General features: G+C 59.8%; 1 protein-coding gene across 5 annotated transcripts in view; it reads left to right on the top strand.

The window, feature by feature from the left end:
* ZC3H3 (zinc finger CCCH-type containing 3) overlaps positions 1-19,747 on the top strand; it is a 98,359-nt gene that overhangs the window by 29,386 nt on the left and 49,226 nt on the right. For all 5 annotated transcript variants that reach the window (XM_070632122.1, XM_070632121.1, XM_070632123.1 and 2 more), the window contains exon 4: positions 12,573-12,726. In XM_070632122.1, the coding sequence (XP_070488223.1) occupies positions 12,573-12,726 (154 nt within the window). The remainder of the gene's footprint in view (positions 1-12,572; positions 12,727-19,747) is intronic.

The following is a 19,747-nucleotide window of genomic DNA, read 5'->3' as shown; positions in this document are numbered from 1 at the left end:
CAGGAGCAACCAGTTGGCCGCAAAAGGGCTGAGGGGTCCCAAAGGTTCCCAAGGTCAGGGCCAGGCTCTGAGCACAGGAGGGCACAGGCCTGTCCCATGACTCAGGGCTTAGGAGGGGACCAGGGCGGGCTCCCTGCGGTCGTAAGCTCTGTCTCTGGGAGGCTGGAGCTGACAGGCACCGGCCATGCCCTGCACACGCATGTGCATGCCCTCACCTGCATGGTCCTGGAGCACTCATGTCAATCCACATACAATCCACATGCTGTCCTGGACCCCCTTCGTGGCTGCTGGGATCTGGGGATCCAGCCAGGCTGCCATGCCAGAAGTGGGTTTGGCCTATGTCCTGTGTAAGAGGCGGATTTGAGGTGACCAGGGCCTGAGTGAAAGCAGACAGGTTAAGGGATGCCCAGTGCTGGGACATCCTGTCTTAGCTGCTTCTGGCCAAGGTGAAACAGGGTGCTGGGTGTGCAGCAGGCCTCAGGGTCCTGGGACCAACAGTGGCCCCAAGCTGGCAGGGCCTGCCTGGGGGAGGAGGTAAGCACTGGCTGTGCATCTGGACAAACCTGGGTCAAGGCGGACACAGTTCACCAGCATGCTCCGCTGAGCAGCTCTTGTCTCTTCTCTGTGAAGGAGGGTCCTTGGAGGGTGAGCTGTCAGCGTGGCACGGAGCCCCCACCCTCACTTTGAGCTCTTGGCCTGGGGCTGTGGCCTCCACCTGCTCCTGTGTGCCCTGACTGGTGTGTTCACCCTCTGTTTGGATCCCCTAGCTGCCCACTGTCCAGTTAGCTCGCCTTTCCAGGATGTGCCTCCTGACTCCCGGGGGTGTGCTGGGGCTCCCTGCCCCCTGGATCCAATATCTGCAGGTAGGGCAAGTGGTGGGAGGTGCTCACTTTCCCCTCTTCTGTCCTGTAGAGCCATGGTTAAACGGGGAGAGAAGACCCACCCCCATAATCTATAGCAACTGTCACAGAGCAAACTACTCCCATTTCATACAGACGGGTCAGGTGTCGGCGTGCGATCGATGGCTCGTGCACAATAATTATAGGAACTAGCAGCTTGTGTTGCTTGAGTGAGTTTAAGAAGAGTAGAGTCTCAATCTTTCCTCTAATAGGGCCCTGACAGTCCGCGTCGGTGTCAGCGCGGCGTCTTGGGCTGACAGTGTTGTCATTAAACACCAGGTAGTGTGGGACAAAAGAGAACATGGCCCGCTGGGGGACAGGTGGGTGACAGGCTTGTTTGTCATCACCGAGCTGCCCACGCTCCTCAGGCTGCAGTGCCGACGGCTTCTTGATGACGTGTGGCCCTGTCAGGCTGCCGCTGTGATTTTGTAATCGGTAAATGTTTGTCAGAGGCCAGTCCCTGGCTCAGATGATGGTGCCCCAGGAAGGCCCTGAGGAGTGCCTGTGGGCCTTGGGGTGCAGCTGGGAAATGGCAGTACCCGTTCTGTCCTGTCGTGTGGGCCACGGCCCTTGTCCTCCCGAGGAAGTGCTGAGTCGGGCTGGGACACCAATCAGACCCCACTTCTCCCAGGGCTTGGGGTCCTCCTGTGCCTCTGTTGTGGAGGTACGCACACTGTGTGTGTGTATGCATGAGTGTGAGTACACAGGTATGTGTGTGCCTGTGCACAAGCACATGTCCACCCATCTTCCCGACACTGGCCCATGCTAATTCTGGCCAGGAACGCAGAGGCATGCCCCTGTGGCCCCTGCGTGAGGGGCTCTGGCAGGGCCCTTCTGTGGCTGGCCTGTGCATGGAGCAGAGGAGGCCGAGCCATTCCCCAGGGGCCTGTGGGAGCAACGGCCTCTGGTGGCCTCAGGGTGCATGGCCGGGGCATCCGCTGCCACGCTGCCTCACTGTGGCCCCTGCCAGCGATGAGGGCCGAGCTGTCTGATTGCAGCAGGGCTTTTCCTGTGTTTGAAATGCTGGGAACCATCAAGCACGAGAAAAGTGGAGTGATTTATTAGACTCATAAAAATTCATATTTTGTGGTTCCAGTCATCCCACGTCTGAAGCTTGTTAGAGCGCTGGCCCTGGCAGCTCCCGCTGTGCGAGCGCAGGGGCGGGGCGCTCGCTGCCTCCTGCCTCTGCTGCCGCCGTCGGGGCTCATTTGGAGAAATGGACAGCCCGCAAGCACAGGAGTAACTGCTCATGGGGTGGGGGTTTGTTATAATATTATGACTGCTTTCTCGTGCGTGGGAGCAGGAGGGCCAAGCCCTGTCCCTTGCGTGTTCCCTACACCTTTGGGGTCTGGGCTGGGACTTGCCAGGGCTGGCTGGGCGCTGGGGCACCAAATGCAGCAGGCCCAGGGCTGGTGCCAGGTGACCAGTGCACCTGTGTGAGAGTACAGAGAGAGGTCTGCAGGGGCAGCTGGAGCTCTGGGGCACACGTGGAGGCCTGCAGGCATGTTTCTAGCCTATAGGATGGAGTGGTGTGTGCCTCCTGCTGCTGTTTTCCAGGCTGGTGTCAGAGGGGGTTAGGCCCCTCTTCCGTCCTTCCTGAGAGACCCTTGGGCAGAGGTCCCTTGGCCCAGCATCCACCTGGCTCAGCCTGGGCTCTGTTCTACTGGGTATTGTGGGTAGGTCACTTTCCTTCCCTAGGCCTCAGTCTTTCCATCAGTGCACTGAGGGGCTGACGTGCTCTCACCTCTGTCATGCAGCAGGCTTTGTGAGTTCTGTGTGGAGGGGACAAGGGGACATAGGCTTCCCACTCCTCCTGATAAGGATGTTCCATCAGAACTGACCAGAGCCAACCCTCCCTGGGTCCTCCCTTCCAAACAGTGGAGGGGCCTGGAGGTCTGGGCTCGGGGAGAGGCTGAGCCTCTCGTGGCACCTGCTTCTATCAGCTTCCATCTACCTCCTTGCAGGCAGCACAGGCAGGGTCCCCACAGCCTACCAGTGCCTGCCTCTGTGGCCATCTGCAGGGAGCTGGCATCCAGATGATGGGCAGGAAGTGGTGCTCATCAGTACTAATCTCCCGCATCCCCTCCCCAAGCCCCAAGGGGCCGTACTGCTGACCGCTGACTGCCGTGATAGAGGGCCATGAGGTGGCCTGTAGGGAGCATGTCAGCCGCAGTTCTCCGTGTCTGTTAGGGAAGAGCGGCTGGGAACAGCCTGGTAGGGGTCTCAGGGAGCAGTGGTGGGAGGGCCTAGGCCCACACCTGACCCTCACATCTTCTGGGGCAGGAGCCTGGGGATGTTTGTTAAGTCCGGGGCAGTGGAGCGGCTGGGGAAGTTCCCTGAGCCCCCAGAGACCAGGTGAGGGGTGTGTGTTTTCAGGATGGTGGGGCCTCATCTCACAAGAGGGGGCACCTCATACAGTGGCAGATACTGCGGCCGAGCCTGGCTGCAGACAGGCCTAGACAAGTGGGTGAGCAGGTGTGGATGAGGTCCCTTGCTGGGGGCTCCGGCTCTCCTTCCCTGCCCCTGGGGCCCTCGGTCTCCAGGTCCGGGAGGCGAAGACACCACCTGGTAGGCCTTGGGCAGCACTTGAGAGCACTTCACATGTATAGTGAGACGTAAGTGTAGACCCAGATGTCCCACTCGCCACACTAGGTGTGCACGGACCACATGCTTTAAGTAAAAGGCGAAGATAGCAGACTGGGAGAAAAACTAAATTGACTGTGTGCTACTTTTTAATATCAGGACCCAGAAAGGTGGAGAGTTAACAGGCTGGCCAAGCTTACCATGCCGGTGTTGTCCGCAGTGGAGCTGGCATCACCACACTAGGGACAGAGAATGTATAATTTAAGGTCAGAGGTCATTCAGGAGACAAGAGAGCCTCAAAGCTGGGAGAGGTTCTGGCTGCCAGGGCGAGACGACCGACAAAAGGCGGCGCCCTCATCATGGCCTGCCCGGCTCTGGGGCTCTGCTTGGTTTCACTCCTGGCCCTGGCCCTTCAACGTGGCGTGCTCTTGGGCAGGTCACCTTCCTGATGCCATTTCCCTTGTACACTGGGGATCTCACCCAGCTTACCTCTGGGGCGGAGGGAGGATGAAGCGAGATGTGTGGTAGGGCCAGGATGGGGGCTGCTGTAACCTATCCACCACCTGCCTCCTGGGGACCCCTGGACAAGGCTCAGAACCCCCAGGACTAGGACACCCTCTCTGTGTCTGCTGCCCGCCCAGCCGAGTCCTCTGGGGAGTGCCCCTCTGGGAGTTGCTCTGTCCATGTGGCCTCCTTAGCAAACCTTTTGCTCAAGAACTGGCCAGAGGTCTGGGTCAGGGTGGGCCCAGACCAGGCAGAGAGCCATGTGGTGGGCCCAGGCTGATCATCTGTTTCTGCTGAAAGGTTGTCCACCCACTGGGCTGAAGAGGCAGAAATCCTGAGGGGCTGCCTCCTCTGAGCTGCGCGCAAACTCCTCCCTATCCTTATGACCAGAGCCTAGATTGCCCCGTGGGCATCCACACCAACAATAGTCCCACAACAGTGGTGTGGGACCCTGCCCTGGTGGGCCCTGCCCATACCCACTGCCACTGGCTGGGAGCACGCTGAGTGTCCTGGTCTGCAGAGAGAGCCTGGTGGACTTCCTGGGGTTGAGCAATCGCCCACCCGGGGCCCTGTGCTGAAGCTTCCCCACATAGTGGGGCTGGGGGACAGGGAGGGAGAGGGACAGTCAAGCCAAGTGAGGAGAGATGGCCAGGTTGTCCCTCAGCCTCCTGCCAAGACCCTGTTGCCTACTCCAAGGGGGGCAAGTGGAGTGGCCGCACAGCCCTGCCTCACCAGTGTCAGCAGAACCTGGGCCGTGGGTGCCTTCCCCACAGGTCCCAGGGCTGGATCTTATTCCAGCTGCTAATTCCCCAGCAGTATGGGGACGGGGGAGCATCTAGGCTCCCCAGCCCTGCATCTAGATGCGTCCAACCTGGCCCAGCACAGAACTGAAGGACCTAGGGGTCGTGGTGGTGAGGTGCCAGCATGAACGTCCCAGCAGATTCTCAGGGGCCTGGGAGCCAGGCCATGTGAGCAGTAAATGACCACATGGTACGCGTGCATGTGTCCCTTTGTGCCAGCATGTGTGCCTGCCTGTGTGAGCATGCGTGTGCATTGTTGTGTGTCCACACACACGTGTCTGTGCACGTGTATCTTGGACAGATCAGGCCTGGCTGTATGGTGCAGCTGTAATCAGAGACTGTGGGCCACTGTGCCTTCCAGGAGGTTTTCCAGGCTCTAGCCCTGGGCTACAAAGGTACAGGGCATAGGTGCTCCTGCCGGCAGAGCTTCCCCTGCCCTGGGAGCGGGATTTTGCCTGTGCCACCTTCATCAGGAGACAGAACATCCTGCTGATGTGGCATTTGCTCCGGCTCCAGTAGTGGGCACTGCGGTCCTGCCAGGCCTGGGCCTGTGCGGACAGCTCAGTTGTGCATCAAGGTTTCAGATGCGAGAGCAACAGTAGCTGCTGCAGGCTTCTCTGTTCCATTTACCTTTCCGTGCCCGTTTGTCCGGGAGTGCGGCTCAGCCATCGTTGGGAGAGGATGCCTGATGGAGCCCGTGCTGCTGGCACTGTATGTTCAGCTCCTGCACATGGCTTCATGTCCAGTGTGCAGCCCACCTGCAGCCACGGGGAGAGCGGCCCATGTGGACGCCTGCTACCACTGAGAAGACCAGGAGCCTCTGGGCTGACCCGTACCTCGTCTGCACCCACCCCCCAGAACCCACAGCAGCCACAGGGCTGGCTTTCTTGTCAGATGGGCTGGGAAGGTGAGGCCCTGGAGGGGCCCACCTGGGCCGAGTCCCTCCTACTGGCTCTCTGGGGACCCTTTCTCAGCTCAGGCCCTGTAGGCTCCTTGCTCCCCAAGCGCTGTCTGGACCTGCCTATTCTGCTCAGCCCAGCCTATCTCTGTCCTTGTCCCTATAGTGGTGCAGAGTCTGGGAGCAAGGTGAGGTCTCAGCCACAGGTGTGAGCCTGCTGCCAGCCTTGAGACAGTATGGGCGGGCCGAGACCCTGTGCTGGCCAGCCCTTCCCTGTGTTCCCAGCAGCTCCCCAGCACACCTCCCCACTTCTGCCAGGAGAAGCTAGGGCACTGCCTGCCTGCCTAGAGGTCTCCCCTGCTTCTCACTGTCCTGGGGCCTGTGGCCATGCTGCTCCTTCTGCCTGGACCCCACCCAGGCCCCTCCTGCTCCTTCCAAGCTGGCAGTGTTTCTGCTGGGAGACACTTCCTGTGGGTCCTGCCCTTGATGTGCACCATCCATTGTAGTCACAACTCTAACCAGGCAATTAATCTGAGAGGCCTGCTCTTGAGGGAGAACAGGAGTGCCAACAGGAGTGCCGTCAGGGCTCGCCCCCTGAGGCTGCAGGATGGTCAGGGACAGTGCCCGAGGAAGAGGCCTTGCAGGGGAGGGCCGGAGGTGAGGTGCTGCAGGCAGGCCCTTGGGAACTATGGGCGTGCCACCCGCCCCTGCAACTCGCAGCTTCCTCCTGCCTTCTCTCCAGGCCCTCTTTGTCCTAATTACCCGGGGGACATCAGCAGCCCCACTGGGAGGTGCTGTCCTGCATCTGTGCCAGGGAGGGGGCCAGGCCCGGACCTGCAGCTTGTTCCCATCCCAACTCTGTCCCCTCTTGCCTGCCTTATGCCGAAACGGCCTCTCCCAGGGCTGAGATCACCAGGGCCAGGTCCTGGGCAGGTCTAGAGTTGGTACCGCATCAAAAACTGCAATAAGACTGAAAAAAAGACCTTTCGGACCTTGGAAATCAGGAAGAGTGAGTTTGGGTGTGTGAATGTTGCCTCAGCTGGCAGTGCCCACTGGCCCTGGTCAGGTGGAGGCCCTGATGCCCACCTGTTGTCTGGGGCCATGCTGGCTTGAGGGGAGGCAGGTGCTGGGGGGCACTGACAGCTGAGGCTAGATGACAGGCCAGCTGGGACTTAAGCCGAGCCGGAAGGGAGAATGTTTTATGGGGCAGAAGAGTGGAAATCAATGTGGCTTCTGAAAAGGCTGAGCCACAACGCGGCCGTTTAGAGCTGTCTTTAGCTGGTGAAGGGTGTGGGCAGTTCGGAGATATTGAAGAAGTGTCAAGGTAGCTGTTGATAAAAAGCAGATTAGGCAATATTCAGAGAAAGTTGAATCATACCAAACTGAGGATGGGAAAGGCTGGACCGGCAGGAGGCCCTTGCTCTTCAGTCCCTGCTGGGCTGGTTCCTTGCCCTCAGGCGGAGAGGTCCCTCACTCCGGCCACACTGCAGTGGCCCTGAGAGGTCAAGTGCCTATGCTGGCCCCCACCTGCTCCCTCACCACGGGGCCTGCAGGCCTGGCCTGGTGCCCTCCTTGAGGAGTGTGGCTTGGTTTCTGGGGTGCCCGACAGGCAGCTTGGAGTCTCTCTCCACAGGCTCTACCCAGTCCTTCCCTGCTGGCACACCTGCCAGCGAATTCTGTGCTCAGGCGCTGTCACTGGCCTTTGCTCAGCTGTTCCCCCTTGGCTGGGAGGAAGGGCCGAGGCGGCCGTCCCCTTGGGCTGTGCCTTCGCCAACAGTGCCCAGGTGTCGCCGCATGCCTGCCTGGCCCTCAGAGGCTGCTGTGGGAAGCCTGGCTGCGGACAGTTCTACCGTCCTCTTGTGGCTTCCTCAGCCGTTGCTCAGTCTGCCTGTTTCTGGAGGCCCAGTGCCCCTGTCTGTGGCCTGTTGCCGGGTGAGGCCCAGAGGCCGGTGCGTGGGAAGCCGTAGGGCCTGGGGCACGGTCAGGGCTTGTCCAGGATGGCAGGCCTTCCAGTCCCTGACCCTTGGCAATGGGGTGAGGTCCGCTTCACTGCCCACCCCACCGTGGGCCTTTCCTGACAGAACCTGTCCTGTTTCCGTCACCATGCTGGGAGCTGGACTGATGGCTGCATGGCTCCTGGGGATGCTCGCTTGGCCCCCGGGCTCGGCAGGCTTGTTTTGGGAGCAGCCTTCTCTCTCCTAGTCGGTGGCCTCAGGGAGTTCTTTGCACAGAGTAGTAGTTCTCGTTTCATCTTCTCCTTATTCATTAAACAATTGTGAAATTAGCAACTCATTTTCATCCTAGTTATTTCCCTTTGAAGTTCCATAAAAATCTGAACTCCCTCTCAACTCCCTCTCTGCAATAGAAGAGCGGGGGCGTGACCTCCGTCTGATTGGCTCTGCCATCTGTGGTGGCTGTCTGAGGAGGCGGGGCTGGGGGGCCAGGCGTGGGAGTTGCTGCAGACAGCGCTGGGACAGGCACGGCCCTCTGCTTCTCTGCCGTCCACCAAGTACTCTGGGGACCTGGCCACCCAGTGTTGCACAGGCCCTAAGAGGGGCTGGCATGCTCCCTGCTTCTGCAACTGGGGCGCGGAGTACACCACGTGCTGGGGTAGGAGGCAGACCACCTGGGCTCTGCCACCCCACAGCCACTCCTGGCCTCTCGGGGCCTCCCTCCCCGACAGCGCGCCTGTGCATGTGGCACCAGGCTGGGTGCACAGGAAGGCTCCGTGTGCACTCCAGGCTCCCCGACCCTGTCCACAGCCAGCGAGCGTGGGCGTGAGGAGAGGCGGGCAGCCCCAGCCCCCGGGCCAGCGCTGTGTGCAGGAGCCAGGGCCCTGCTGATAGATGGGCTCATATCCCATTCAAATATGACGCCAGCAGTTTTTTTGTAGTTTGTCTTCCACTGCGGTAGTAAAGTTTTTAATTAGGAAAGCTAATGAGATCGATTAGTCATTAGAAGTGACCTCTGCACAGCAGGGCGGAGAGGGCTGTGTGTGTGGGCCTGATAACGCGGCGCCCGGGCATCGTTGGCAGTAGAGGCGCGAAGGGTTTGATTTGAGTGAAATGTGCCATGGGGAACACATCATGCGGAGAAAAAATTACAACCCTGGGAGTCTGTAATGAAGGGAATTAAACCAACATCCTATCTAAATAACATGATTATCCACACAAACCCTCAGCCAGCCAGGAGGAATGGGAGAGAGGGCTGCCTGGCGGGGCCGCCACTGGGGCAGCCCTCCCAGCACTGCAGGACGGAGGTGAAGTCTGGGCACCCATGCCTCTCGGGAAGAGGCAGCGGTGCCTCCGGGCCTCCCCACCCTGCCGCTCTGCCTTTGCACCCAGAGCGAGGCCTGGGGAGGGGCCCTCCTCCCTCCTACCCCAACTCTGGTCTCCATGTGCCACGGATGGTCTTAGGAGGCCACACTCCTGCTGGCTCTTGGGGCCACACCACCTGTCTGTCCACCCTGCTGAGCTCTCTGTGCCTGGGCACAGGAGCCTAGATGGTTCTCTCCAGGATCACTGTCAGGAGCACTTTTACCGCCCGTGTGTGAGCTGCATATAGGGACCAAGAGTGATCTGGGGGGGGATTGGCTGTGGGCTGGTATGCCCTCCCTCTGCCTCTCAGGACCTCCGGGTCTGGAGTCTAACAGGAGATGATGTGTGGGAAGTGACAGGAGGCCAGCCTAAATTAAAAGGGGGTCTTCTTGGGGCCAGCCTGGTGGTGTAGTGGTTGAGTTCGTGCGCTCCACTTTGGTGGCCCAGGGTTTGCAGGTTCCGGATCCTGGGCACAGACCTAGCATCACTTGTCAAGCCATGCTGTGGCAGCATCCCACATAAAATAGAGGAAGACTGGCACAGATGTTAGCTCAGCAACAATCTTCCTCAAGCAAAAGGAGGAAGATTGGCAATGGATGTTAGCTCAGGGACAATCTTCCTCAAGCAAAAAGAGGAAGGTTGGCAATGGATGTTAGCTTAGGGACAATCTTGCTCACAAAAAATATATGTATGTATCATTTGAGAAAAAAAGGGAGGTCCGCTTTATTGCTTTGTGTTTTCTTCACAGTGGTAATTGGGCACTAATAAGTAAATTGCAGTCAGTTGATGAAAAACTGGACTTTGCAATAGTCCTGCATTGCACAGAAATGCGTTATAAATACCAGTGCCTGTTAACAAGCAGAAGTGAGGGCCAGGCCCAGAGGCACTTGCTCAGCCTGGGCACTGTGTGAAAGCTCCTGTAATTATATAATTATAGAAAGCTCCTATAATGCAGAGTCCAGTCTTGGGGCTGGGGCCTTCCTGGAGGAGGTGGTATCTGCCAGACCAGGGAGGGGACAGGAGAAGGCTATGTGCATCTGGGTGATAGAGCGGGGCTAGCCCAGGCCCAGGGGCTCCCTGTGCTCAGGATGGAGGTGGCAAGTTTGGTGAGGGGGAGACTCGGCCCCAGCACGGCCCAGCTGTCCTTCCCACCCTGCACAGCGGTGCCCCGAGCAGGAACCTAGGCTGCAGAGGCCTATGAGCAGGGCACAGATGGGGTCAGAATGGGCGGGCCCCGGTGAGGGGGGGCAGGCAGGTGGGCTGTCCAGATACAGGGTCCCTGGGAGCGGGGAGCCTGGGACAGGCTCCTGAGGCCGTAAGGTCAGCTTGGGGCTTGGTGATGACTGGAAGGAATTCTCGTGTTCTGGAGATCTTAGTTGGAACAAGCTATTATTGATTTTTGTTGGTTTCTCCTTGCTTGTAAGACCTTGAAAATTCAATTCAACAAATGTTTACTTGTCAACGCCCACTGTATGCTAGATTCTTCTCTGTGTCCCAAGGGTGGGGAGCCCAGGGCTAAAGAGTCACCCCTTTGGTCACTCAGCAAGAGTGGGCATCCCGGGTGATACCACGGCACCCCATGGTTTTGCTGAACTTCCCTCTTCTCCCAGACTGCCAGGAGGTGCTGCCCTGGGAGGGAGGGAGAGGGAGAGAGACAGAGACAGACAGAGGGAGGAGACCTGACCTGTTGCCTGGACATGCTGTAGCCTCCCTTGGTGGGCAGCTGCTGTGGATCCCTGCCTTTCACAGGTGTCCCCCACTCCCAGCACTCCCTGGGCTGACCAGCCCCATGTCCACCCTGACCCCAGGCAGGTGCACGGAGCCTGCATGTCCTCAGTCTGGCAGCAGGCACAGACCCTCTGGTGTGGGGGCTCTCAGGAGGGCTCTGAGGCCATACTGTGCCCTGGCCTTCCTGTGTGGATAGGTGGGAGCCCCAGTAAAGTCTTCGGCACCCAAAGGATGGGGGGGGGGACCCCTGAGGGTGGGGCTCTTCCAAAATCTGGACAATGAAGCGCAGTGCCGGTTCTGCTGGCTGTGGGCTTGGTGGCTCCTGCCGGGCAGGCTTGTCCTGCCTGCTCCTGGACAGGCATCCCCCCTGGGACCAGTGGGTTCTGGTGGGCTGGGAAAGTCTGAGAAGAGGCGTCTGGGCCGAGCTGCTGATTTGGGGAGGGCTCGGCTGTGGGCTGGAGGTCTGTTAGGTTTAGGGCTCTGAAAGATGATTTTTGGTAAATTTTAGTTACTGTGCGTGGACTAGTAACAGCTCTTTGTGGGCTGGTAATGAGGAGGTTCCCAGTCTGGGTCGGGGGTTTGTGGGTCCTGGAAGGATGCTTCCTTGGGGCCTCGGGGAGCAGGTGCAGGTCATGGAGTGCTGGTCTGTGCCATCCGGGGAGCGAGGTGACTGGCCACAGCCAGGACACCGAGCATCCGGGAGTTTGGGGACCTGTGGGTCTGGTGTCACCTTGTGCCTGCCCTTCTCCCTCTCCTGGGCCATACTGAACCCCGGGTGGCCTTCCGCTGAGGGTCAGCCCATTCTTGCCCAGGGGTCCCGGGTCTGCTCTCCTGCTGAAGCTCCGGTTGTGCTAGCACCTGTGCCTTTTCCTGGTAGCCTCGCCTGACACACACAACCCCTCGTCTCTGCCCACCCTCCCCCACATGCTGCCCAGCTCTGGGCATCATGATCAGTTCTTGGTTTAGGTATCTCTGTGGGTGGGAACCCTGAGAAGCCCCCTGCTGCTGGGGTCGCTGCTGGCAGGCCCTCTTCTGAGCAGAGCCCACAGGCGCCATGCAGGTAGGTTGGGTGGGACCACAAGGAGGAGCCTGTGGGGAGTCTGGGTCGCTGGCAGCCTGGGTGGGGAGGGGAGCTTTCCCAGGGGGCTTCCAGCTGCTGGGTCAGTCATGAGAGGCCCAGAGCCTATGTTCCAGTGCTGCATTGGCTTTAATTATCTGGGCAGTTAGAGCTGTATATTATGAAAGTCGGGCAATTAGATGCCTTCCTTGAAGCTATGGAGAAATTGCCAGCCATCAAGTGGAAGGGAACTCGGGCAAAACAGATCCTACTAATTGCGTGAGACACTCAGCAAGAAGGAGAGCATGGTGTCACCCTGCACAATGCTATGAAAACAGAGGTGATTAAGTACTCAAATCTGCATGGCCATGCGATGGGGGGTGCCTGCAGAGTCAGGGAGCGCTCTGCACCCCCAGCCTCCTGGACCCACCCATGGGCCCCTCCTCACTGCCCACCAGGAGCTCTGGGGAGTTGGGGCTGGCTCCAATTCTGGGGGCATCGGCACTACTCGCTGGGGGGCACTGACCTGTGATATCGCCCATCAGCTGGCCCCGGGAAGCTCAGCTCCTGCTCACTCTGCTGGTCACTTAGCATCCCCGGTGCCCTTCGTCTTGGAACTCCAGGCCTGTGCCCAGCTCTTCTGGAGGCCACGCTGGCTGGCTCCTGGAGCCCCGGGCTGGTGGCCTCTCTGGGGATGTGCATGTGCTGGTGTAGGGACTGGAGCCGGTGCTAATAGGAGTCCCCACTGACCTCCACTGACTGCCTACATCTGGATTTTCTCTGCAGCATCCAGCGCGCACACCCTGCGGACCCCGCCCACCAGCAGAGTGATCAAGACCCGCTACCGCATCGTCAAGAAGACCTCCGTCTCTCCTCTCAACGCCCCCCAAGCCCCCCTGTCCCTGCCCTCTTGGCGGGCACGGCGGCTCTCCCTCTCCAGGTAGGAGGCCCTTGTCTAGGCTCCCACAGGCCTGGGGCCCGGCTAGCCACATGCAAGTGCTTGGTCCGTAGTTGGTTAGCTGGAGAATAGGCTAGTTTTTGTTTAGCAGTTCCTGTACCACATATATGGCCAGTCTGTGTGTGCCACACGCACACGCAGACACACATGCTCTCCCTGTCATAAGCAAGTTGTTAGCTGGTGGGGGACGACTGTGGGAACAGCTGCTGCCCGGACAGTTGGGTCCATACCCTGAGCTGTGCCTGGGCATCCCTCAGGGAGAAAATTCTGGTAAGAGAAGCTGGGCCCTGAGCAGCCCTTTCTGGAAGCCTGTGGGCCCATCTTGCCATCAGTATGTTGATTGTGAAGAGCAGTAGGGAGGCTGCAGCCCTCCCCATGCTGCCTGCACACGGGTCTGGCCTGCACCCCGAGCTCTGGGGCCTTGTTAGTTCTAGGCTGCTTCTGGCTGAGAACGTGCAGGGTAGGGGAGCTCCACCTTCTTTTCTGGGTGCCCCGGGCCCCGAAGCAGGAAGGTCTGCAGCAGTTGGGGTGTGTTAGGAGGATGGAAGTTGGGGGCCCCTCTCTTGTGAGGCTGCTCAGCCCGAGGCCTCAGGAGGCCCAGTGTGGGCCTCCCTTCTAGGAGGCGGGGGAAGGGGTGGCAGCCCTAGTGGGGAGCTGGGAATTGGGCCGTGGCAGACCCCGTTCTGTGCTCCAGCCCGCATCTGGGAGCCTGCCTTCTGGGGGAGCAGTGTGGGAGCCCCTTGGTCCAGTGTGGGCTTCCAGGTGGGCACAGTGGACACTTCAGGGCACATGACCTCAAGCTAGAAGCTGTGGGACAGAGGCCATTGTGCCCCAAGGGGCTGGACCACAGGGCAGAGCAGCTATAGTCCCTGGCAGAGGCCATCTTGCCAGCCCTCCATGGGCCCCACCACCCTCTGGACAGTGGCTGCCTGCTCTGGGGCCGTGGAGAGAGGAGGTGCCGTGGGAATGTGCCAGGCAGTCAGCCTGACCAGGCTGTCAGCGGCACCTGCTGCCCTCCTCCCTCACCCGCTAGGCTGCGCTAAACTTGGCCCTGCCGTCGACTTTCTGGAGGCAATAGCTGGAAGTATATTTTAAATTAATTTTACTGCACTTTTTGTAATATTTTTGTTTTAAATAGATTTATAAGCATCTTGGGGGCTATTTCTACAAATTTATGAAGATAATTTTCACTCTCTCGATAAGGTTAAATTTACACCTGCTATTTCCATATTAATTCACAGTGCTAAGTGGGTCTAATTTTCTTCCGTTCTCCTATCTGGTGAGCATGGCCTTTCCTAATGCAATTTCCCCCTCACTAAATCACTGTGATCGGGAGTCATGATCGAGCTAAATTAACTTAAATTAATTTACTTAATAAGAGCCCCAGATCATCGTGAATGAGGTTCAGATTTATTGATTCTTGCTCCTGCCTCCCCCTCCTGCAGTCGGCATTCCAACCCTACGTTGGCAGCCCTGGCCGGGCTTCACCTCTCCCAGGGGGCCCAACTGGGGGCTGGAGATGACTTCCCTGAGGGCAACAGGAGCACACCTATCCCTGCCAGCCTCTGAGTGCCAAGGAGGCCTCAGGTTTGGGTTCAGCTGAGCTGGTGCTCAGTGTGTTGGGCCCTGATGGGGTCACTGAGCAGAAATGGGTGCCAGGCCTGGTGGGGTAGGTCTCCTGGAGGAGGGAGGCCCCGGAAGTGCCCCGAGCCACCTTGCACCTTCAGCCAGAGTGTCGAGCCCATTAGGCAGAGAGCAGCCGAGACAGCCGAGGGGCAGGGAACGTGCCCTTGCCTCAGCTCGGGAGAGGAGGAGCAGATGGGGGCTGAGAGAACATCTGTTGCCGTGTGGGTGGGTGTGCCAGGTCCAGCCTCAGGTTAGGTGGACAGGGTGGGTGCCGTCAGCCGTGCTGGCAGTGGACAGACCCAGACCCAGCTGCCAGCCCGGCACAGCCACTGCTTCCTCAAAGCTGCCTGTCCCAGCGAAGGTGGTGCCCAGCTGCTGTGCAGGGAGGGCTGCATGGGGAGGGCTGTGGCGCCCTGGCACGGGGGCCTAACTTTGGGCTGGGTTGGTGGTGACAGGGAGGGTGCTGCCCCAAGATGGCTCTGTGCACTCCCGCCTAGGGCCACGCCCAGCCCCAGATGGCTCAGGTCCCACATCACTGGCTCGTGTGCTCAGTGGTGAGGGCTCTGAGGGCAGGTTCCTGGGTGCCCCAGGCCTCAGTGCCCTCCCTGTGCATGGGAGCACTGTTGAACCCACCCCTAGGATGGCCATGCGTTAACTGAGCTTGTCTGGGGGCTGTGCTCACTGGGTCCTCCCTCTGCCCTGACTGCCTCACCACAAGTGTCCGGGACATACCCTGAACACAGAGCTGTAGACCTTTGGGGGGCCTGGCCCCTGGACTTGGGCCTGTGGGGTGGGGTAAGGGAGGGCGGGTACCGAGGGCTGGGTGGCTCAGGAGGCCCTGAGAAATGGGGCTGTCAGTGGGCTGGGCTTCCTTGGCCTAAGGTCACTTGTGCCCTGGCGGGGCTGCCTTCTCAGCAGAGGGGCCGCCTACCGCCTATCCTGCCCGCTGTCGGCTGTGCACACCTGCTCCCGTCTCCAGGGCTGGCGGCCAGTCTGGTGCCCACCCACCTGCCGCCTTCATCTTCATCAGAGCCTGGGGCTCTCTGCCTGTAGTCATCAGGCCCCAAGGAAGCTTTGTGGCCAAGTGACTTTGGCTGCGACCTTGACCTCTGCCCTATACAGCTGTGGGTTCCTCAGCTCTCCCTGGGCAGAAGGAGGGGTTGGGCTGGCAGCTGGACCCAGGCCAAGGTGGGCTAAGGGCTGCTGCAGTGGTGAGAAAGCAGGGCTGTCCTGCCAGGCAGCCAGCCTGAGCCTGGGGACTGAGGGCCCTTCTTGGGCCTCTGGATCTGGACCCTCCTCAGAGGGAGGACAGCCCTGGAGGGGCCAGCAGGCAGACCCCAGCAGTCCTAGAAATCTCAGTGGGCAGAGTTGGGGCTGGTAGACACAGGCAGGAGATGAGGCAGGCATGGGGTAGCCTTGGACCCCACCCTCCTGCAGATACTCACTCTGAATGATGACATGGTCACTGCAGCGAGTAAGGTGGGTGTGTTGGGGGGACTGCCATCCTGGGGGAGCCGGTGATCCCTGGCAAGCAGGTGGCGCAAAGTATGAGACCCTGGAAAGCGAGAAGGCCGCAGGGGTCTGGGTGGGGCCTCACAGGCCCACGGGACTGCTGCCTGGAGAACAGCCTGGAGCAGCCAGGCATCCCAAGAAGGGGCCAGGTCGGAACCTGGGCTCAGCTCAGTCCTGCACCTAATGGCCAGTGCCCTTGGCCCTTCTTGGACCAAGGGATGATGCACTCCCTCGTAGCTGTGGTGAGGTCGCCACACTCAGTCCTGCACTGGGTGGGGCCTAATTTTAGAAACACTTCAGATGCAACAGGTCCACTGCCACCCCTGTCCCAAGAGGGATGGGACAGGGCCCTGCCCAGCGTGGGGATGGGCAACCCCTCCACCGCTGATTGTAGCCCTTACCCTATGTCAGGGCCCCTCATCTTTCCCACTCTCACCACGGAGCTGGCGCCCCTCGGGAAAGGCGTGTCACCTTTGAACGCTCTAAAATGCCCACACCCCACTCTGTTCCCCACTCAGCCTCGGGCTGGGGGAAGCAGCAAGCTCTCCTTTACCCTCCATGCTCTGCTAGAGGGTGGGAGGCCGACGTCCCCAGGCTGATCCCTGACATCTGGGGAGAGAGAGGGTGGAGGGGGCAGGCTCCTTGGCCTGTTTGTCTCTCTGGAAGCCCGCTCGCAGCACTGTGGCCTAAGATGTGTGGCAGTGTGGCCCCCCATTAGCTGCTGTCCGGGTGCCAGGGTGCACTTCTTCCTCACAAGGTAGCTTTGCTCTCTCTCTCTCCTGATTTGGGTAGAAGCCTACTCTCAGCCTCATGTCAGTTTTGGCCCAACACATGGGAAGCTGAGAGGCCACATGACGGCCCACATTCACAGTAGGGGATCCTGATGTCCCCTTCCACCACCAGCTCTGTGTGGCCTGGAGATGGAGGGAGGTACCTGTGGTGAGACCCTGACTCCAGAAATATCTGAGAGGAGGGTCAGCTGGAAGTAGGTCAGTTAGCCCATCGGGTTCTGTCACCTGCTCAGTGCTCATCTGAGTTGGGGCAGACAGAAGGTGGGAAGCTGCTGGGCACCAGCTCCTGGACCCTGTGGGCACTGCCAGCCAGGGTCTTTGGGGATGGTCCCGCCCATTGAGAGCTGTGGGCAGATGAGGTGGCTGCTGTCCTGGCCAGGTGAGTGTCTGTGGAGGCCGGGGCAGAAGGGACACAGGGTTGGGGGGACAGCGGGCCCCTCTTGGGAAGGACTCTCACCTGTGTGGTGGTGGTGTCCATGGCGCCCTGTCTGTGCTATACCTGGCTATCAGGCGCCTGGCTCCGGGCGTGGGGGCAGCGGCTGATGGCTCTGGAGGCTGCATGTAGGTCAGGTCCAGGGCCCAGGTCCAGAGCCCATGGGAGGCCCAGCTTGGCCCCAAGGACTCCACACCACTGCTACCCAGAACTGGCCCTGGGGCTCAGGGGTCCATGCAGGCCCGGGGTAACCGGGGGGCGGCAGAGGGTTCTGCAGAGCACTCCCCAGGGCTGAGGCTCCTGAAAGAGGATTTAGTGTTTTTGTTCTGAGATGTGTGGGTTTGCCTGTGCCCTCGCTGGCTTCTAGCAAGTTCATTAATCTGAACTGAAGTTGAAATGTGACTTATATCCCTAAATGGCCTGTCACTTTTTTCTCTTTCCGAATTCATTTGACGTGCAAGAGTGAAATAAACAGAAGCCGCTGTGCTTAAGCAGATGAGTCTAGAGGCTGTTCCATCCTGACTACAAATGGTGCTGTCACAGGGGCTGCCTCTCGCTGGGCTGCCTTATTTTATTTTATTTTTGTGTCTGTGAGGTAAATCTTAAGTAATCTCTGGGTGGTTTGACGAGGTTTGGGTTGTGATTTTGAAGGCTCTGAAACGCTTCTCCAAAGCAACGTCTCATTAAAGAGGAATTCAGCCTGAGGATGGGCGGCGTCCCCTTGTGAGTGGCCGTGGTTCCCACATCCCCCTCGCCCCGTGAACACCTGGGATTCCATGAGTCTCCCTAAGGAGCAGGTGCAATCTGCACAGCCCCCTCTGGCGGCCAGCTACAGCCCTGCTCTGGCTGCCGCCGCCTCTGGTCCTTGCAGTGTCGGGCAGCTCGGGCCGCCATAGTACACCACTACAGCCTGGGTGGCTTAGACAGCGGGCGTTTATTCCTTGCAGTTCTGGAGGCTGGAAGGCTGAGGGCAGGGTGGTGACGTGGTCGATGAGTTCCTCTTCCAGGCTGCAGACGGCCGCCTTCTTGCTGTGTCCTCACGTGGTGGAGCACACAGAGCTCTGGAGTCTCCTCTGTACGGGCACTAATTTTGTCATGGGACCCACGCTCTTGCCCTTGTCTAACCCCTATCACCTCCCAAAAGTCCCCCTCCAAACACCATGCCACTGGGGTAGGGCCTCAGCATAGGATTTGAGAGGGACTCAACATTTAGTCTGTAACAGGGAGCGCCCTGCTCATCCTCAGACCTGCCCTCACCAGGCCAGTGGAGCTGGGGTTCCTATGGCGTCCCGCCCTGCCCTGGACGGTGTGGCAGTTCAAGGAACTCGGGGTGAATCCTTACGCAAAAGCAGTTCTCCCTTCCACGTTGTGCCATTGCAGCCACACCCTGGGCCCTTCTCTGTCTCTGCTGAGGGCCCCTCCGCCCCTTCCAACTCAACCCAGGCAGGGACCTGTCACAAGGCTAGGAGGGTACCTGGCGCTGGGCGGCGGGGCTCTCCCTGCACAAAGCTGGGCGCAACCGTCCTGTGCCAGGCACACACTCTGCCCACAGTGCTCTCCTAGCAGAGAAGGGTCAGGAAGCAAGCAGACAAGCACAGTGGACACCCTTATGGGGTAGTGAGTGCTGGCAAGTTCTGAGACCCCGTAGGGCGGACGGGTCTGAGGAAGGCCCTGTGGGGGTGGGGCTGGCGAGGTCAGCTTGGGCCACGTTGCAAGGGCCTTTTTCCTGGGCCTGGGGAAGGAATGTCTGCTCTGAGGGCAGGGACCACCCAAAGGGTGGTGTTGAAGATGGGACCTGGGCCCTGCCCCTCGACCAGCGATGGTTTGGGGGGAAAGTCAGGATTGGGGCCCCAGCCCTTCCTCGTGGCAGCCCCCTTCCCAGGTGTGGGGCAGGCACTGTGTCCTTCCTTGGCTGTGACCGCTGTGTGTGGCCCCAGGGCACATGCACTGGCCAACCTTGACCCAGCTGGCATGTTCCTGGGGCACCTGCCTGCCTCCCACCTTCCCTCTGACATGGAGCCTGGGAAGCTGTCCACCTTACCCACCTCCATCCGCCCCTGCACCCCCAGCTGCCCGGTGCTGGCTCTGCCTGTGAGCAGCTCATACCAACAGCCTGAGAAGGGCACGAGGCCGCCTATGAAAGTGCTGAAGTGAGCATGGCCAACAGAGTAGCCGTTTTAGTACAAAGAAAAGTGTTGTTTCCAGTGAGGAAAGATGTTCTGGCTGCTGTCACTTGGACGCTGGCTGGGGTGCAGGTTCGCAATGCCCACCTGAGGCCCAGCCTGTTTCTTCTGTGGTGGACAGACAGGGCTGTCCTGGTTTCCTGTCAGAGGCAGGGGTGGCCTGGCCTGGATGCGCCTGGGGATCTGCCCACCTGGGTGTGCCCAGGGGAGGGAGAGTACTTCTTCTAGAGAGGAGAGTGGTGGGGGAGCAGGAGTTCCCTCACCTGTTCTATGGGGCCCCGCTGTGCCTATTCTCAGCCCTGCACAGGGCTTTCCTCACTGGGCTTGATGGTGGTGGGTGGGCTCCTGCGTGTGTGTGACCCCAGGAATGGGCCTGCCCTGTGCGAGGAGCCCTGGGCCCTCAGCAGTGGCCTGCTTTCCAGGACCCTTGTGCCTGTGGGCCCTGCAGAGGGGCCGCT

This window comes from Equus przewalskii, chromosome 8 (genome assembly GCF_037783145.1).
Source record: "Equus przewalskii isolate Varuska chromosome 8, EquPr2, whole genome shotgun sequence".
In the NCBI taxonomy this organism is placed as follows: domain Eukaryota; kingdom Metazoa; phylum Chordata; class Mammalia; order Perissodactyla; family Equidae; genus Equus; species Equus przewalskii.
This window is presented reverse-complemented; position numbering and strand designations above follow the sequence as displayed.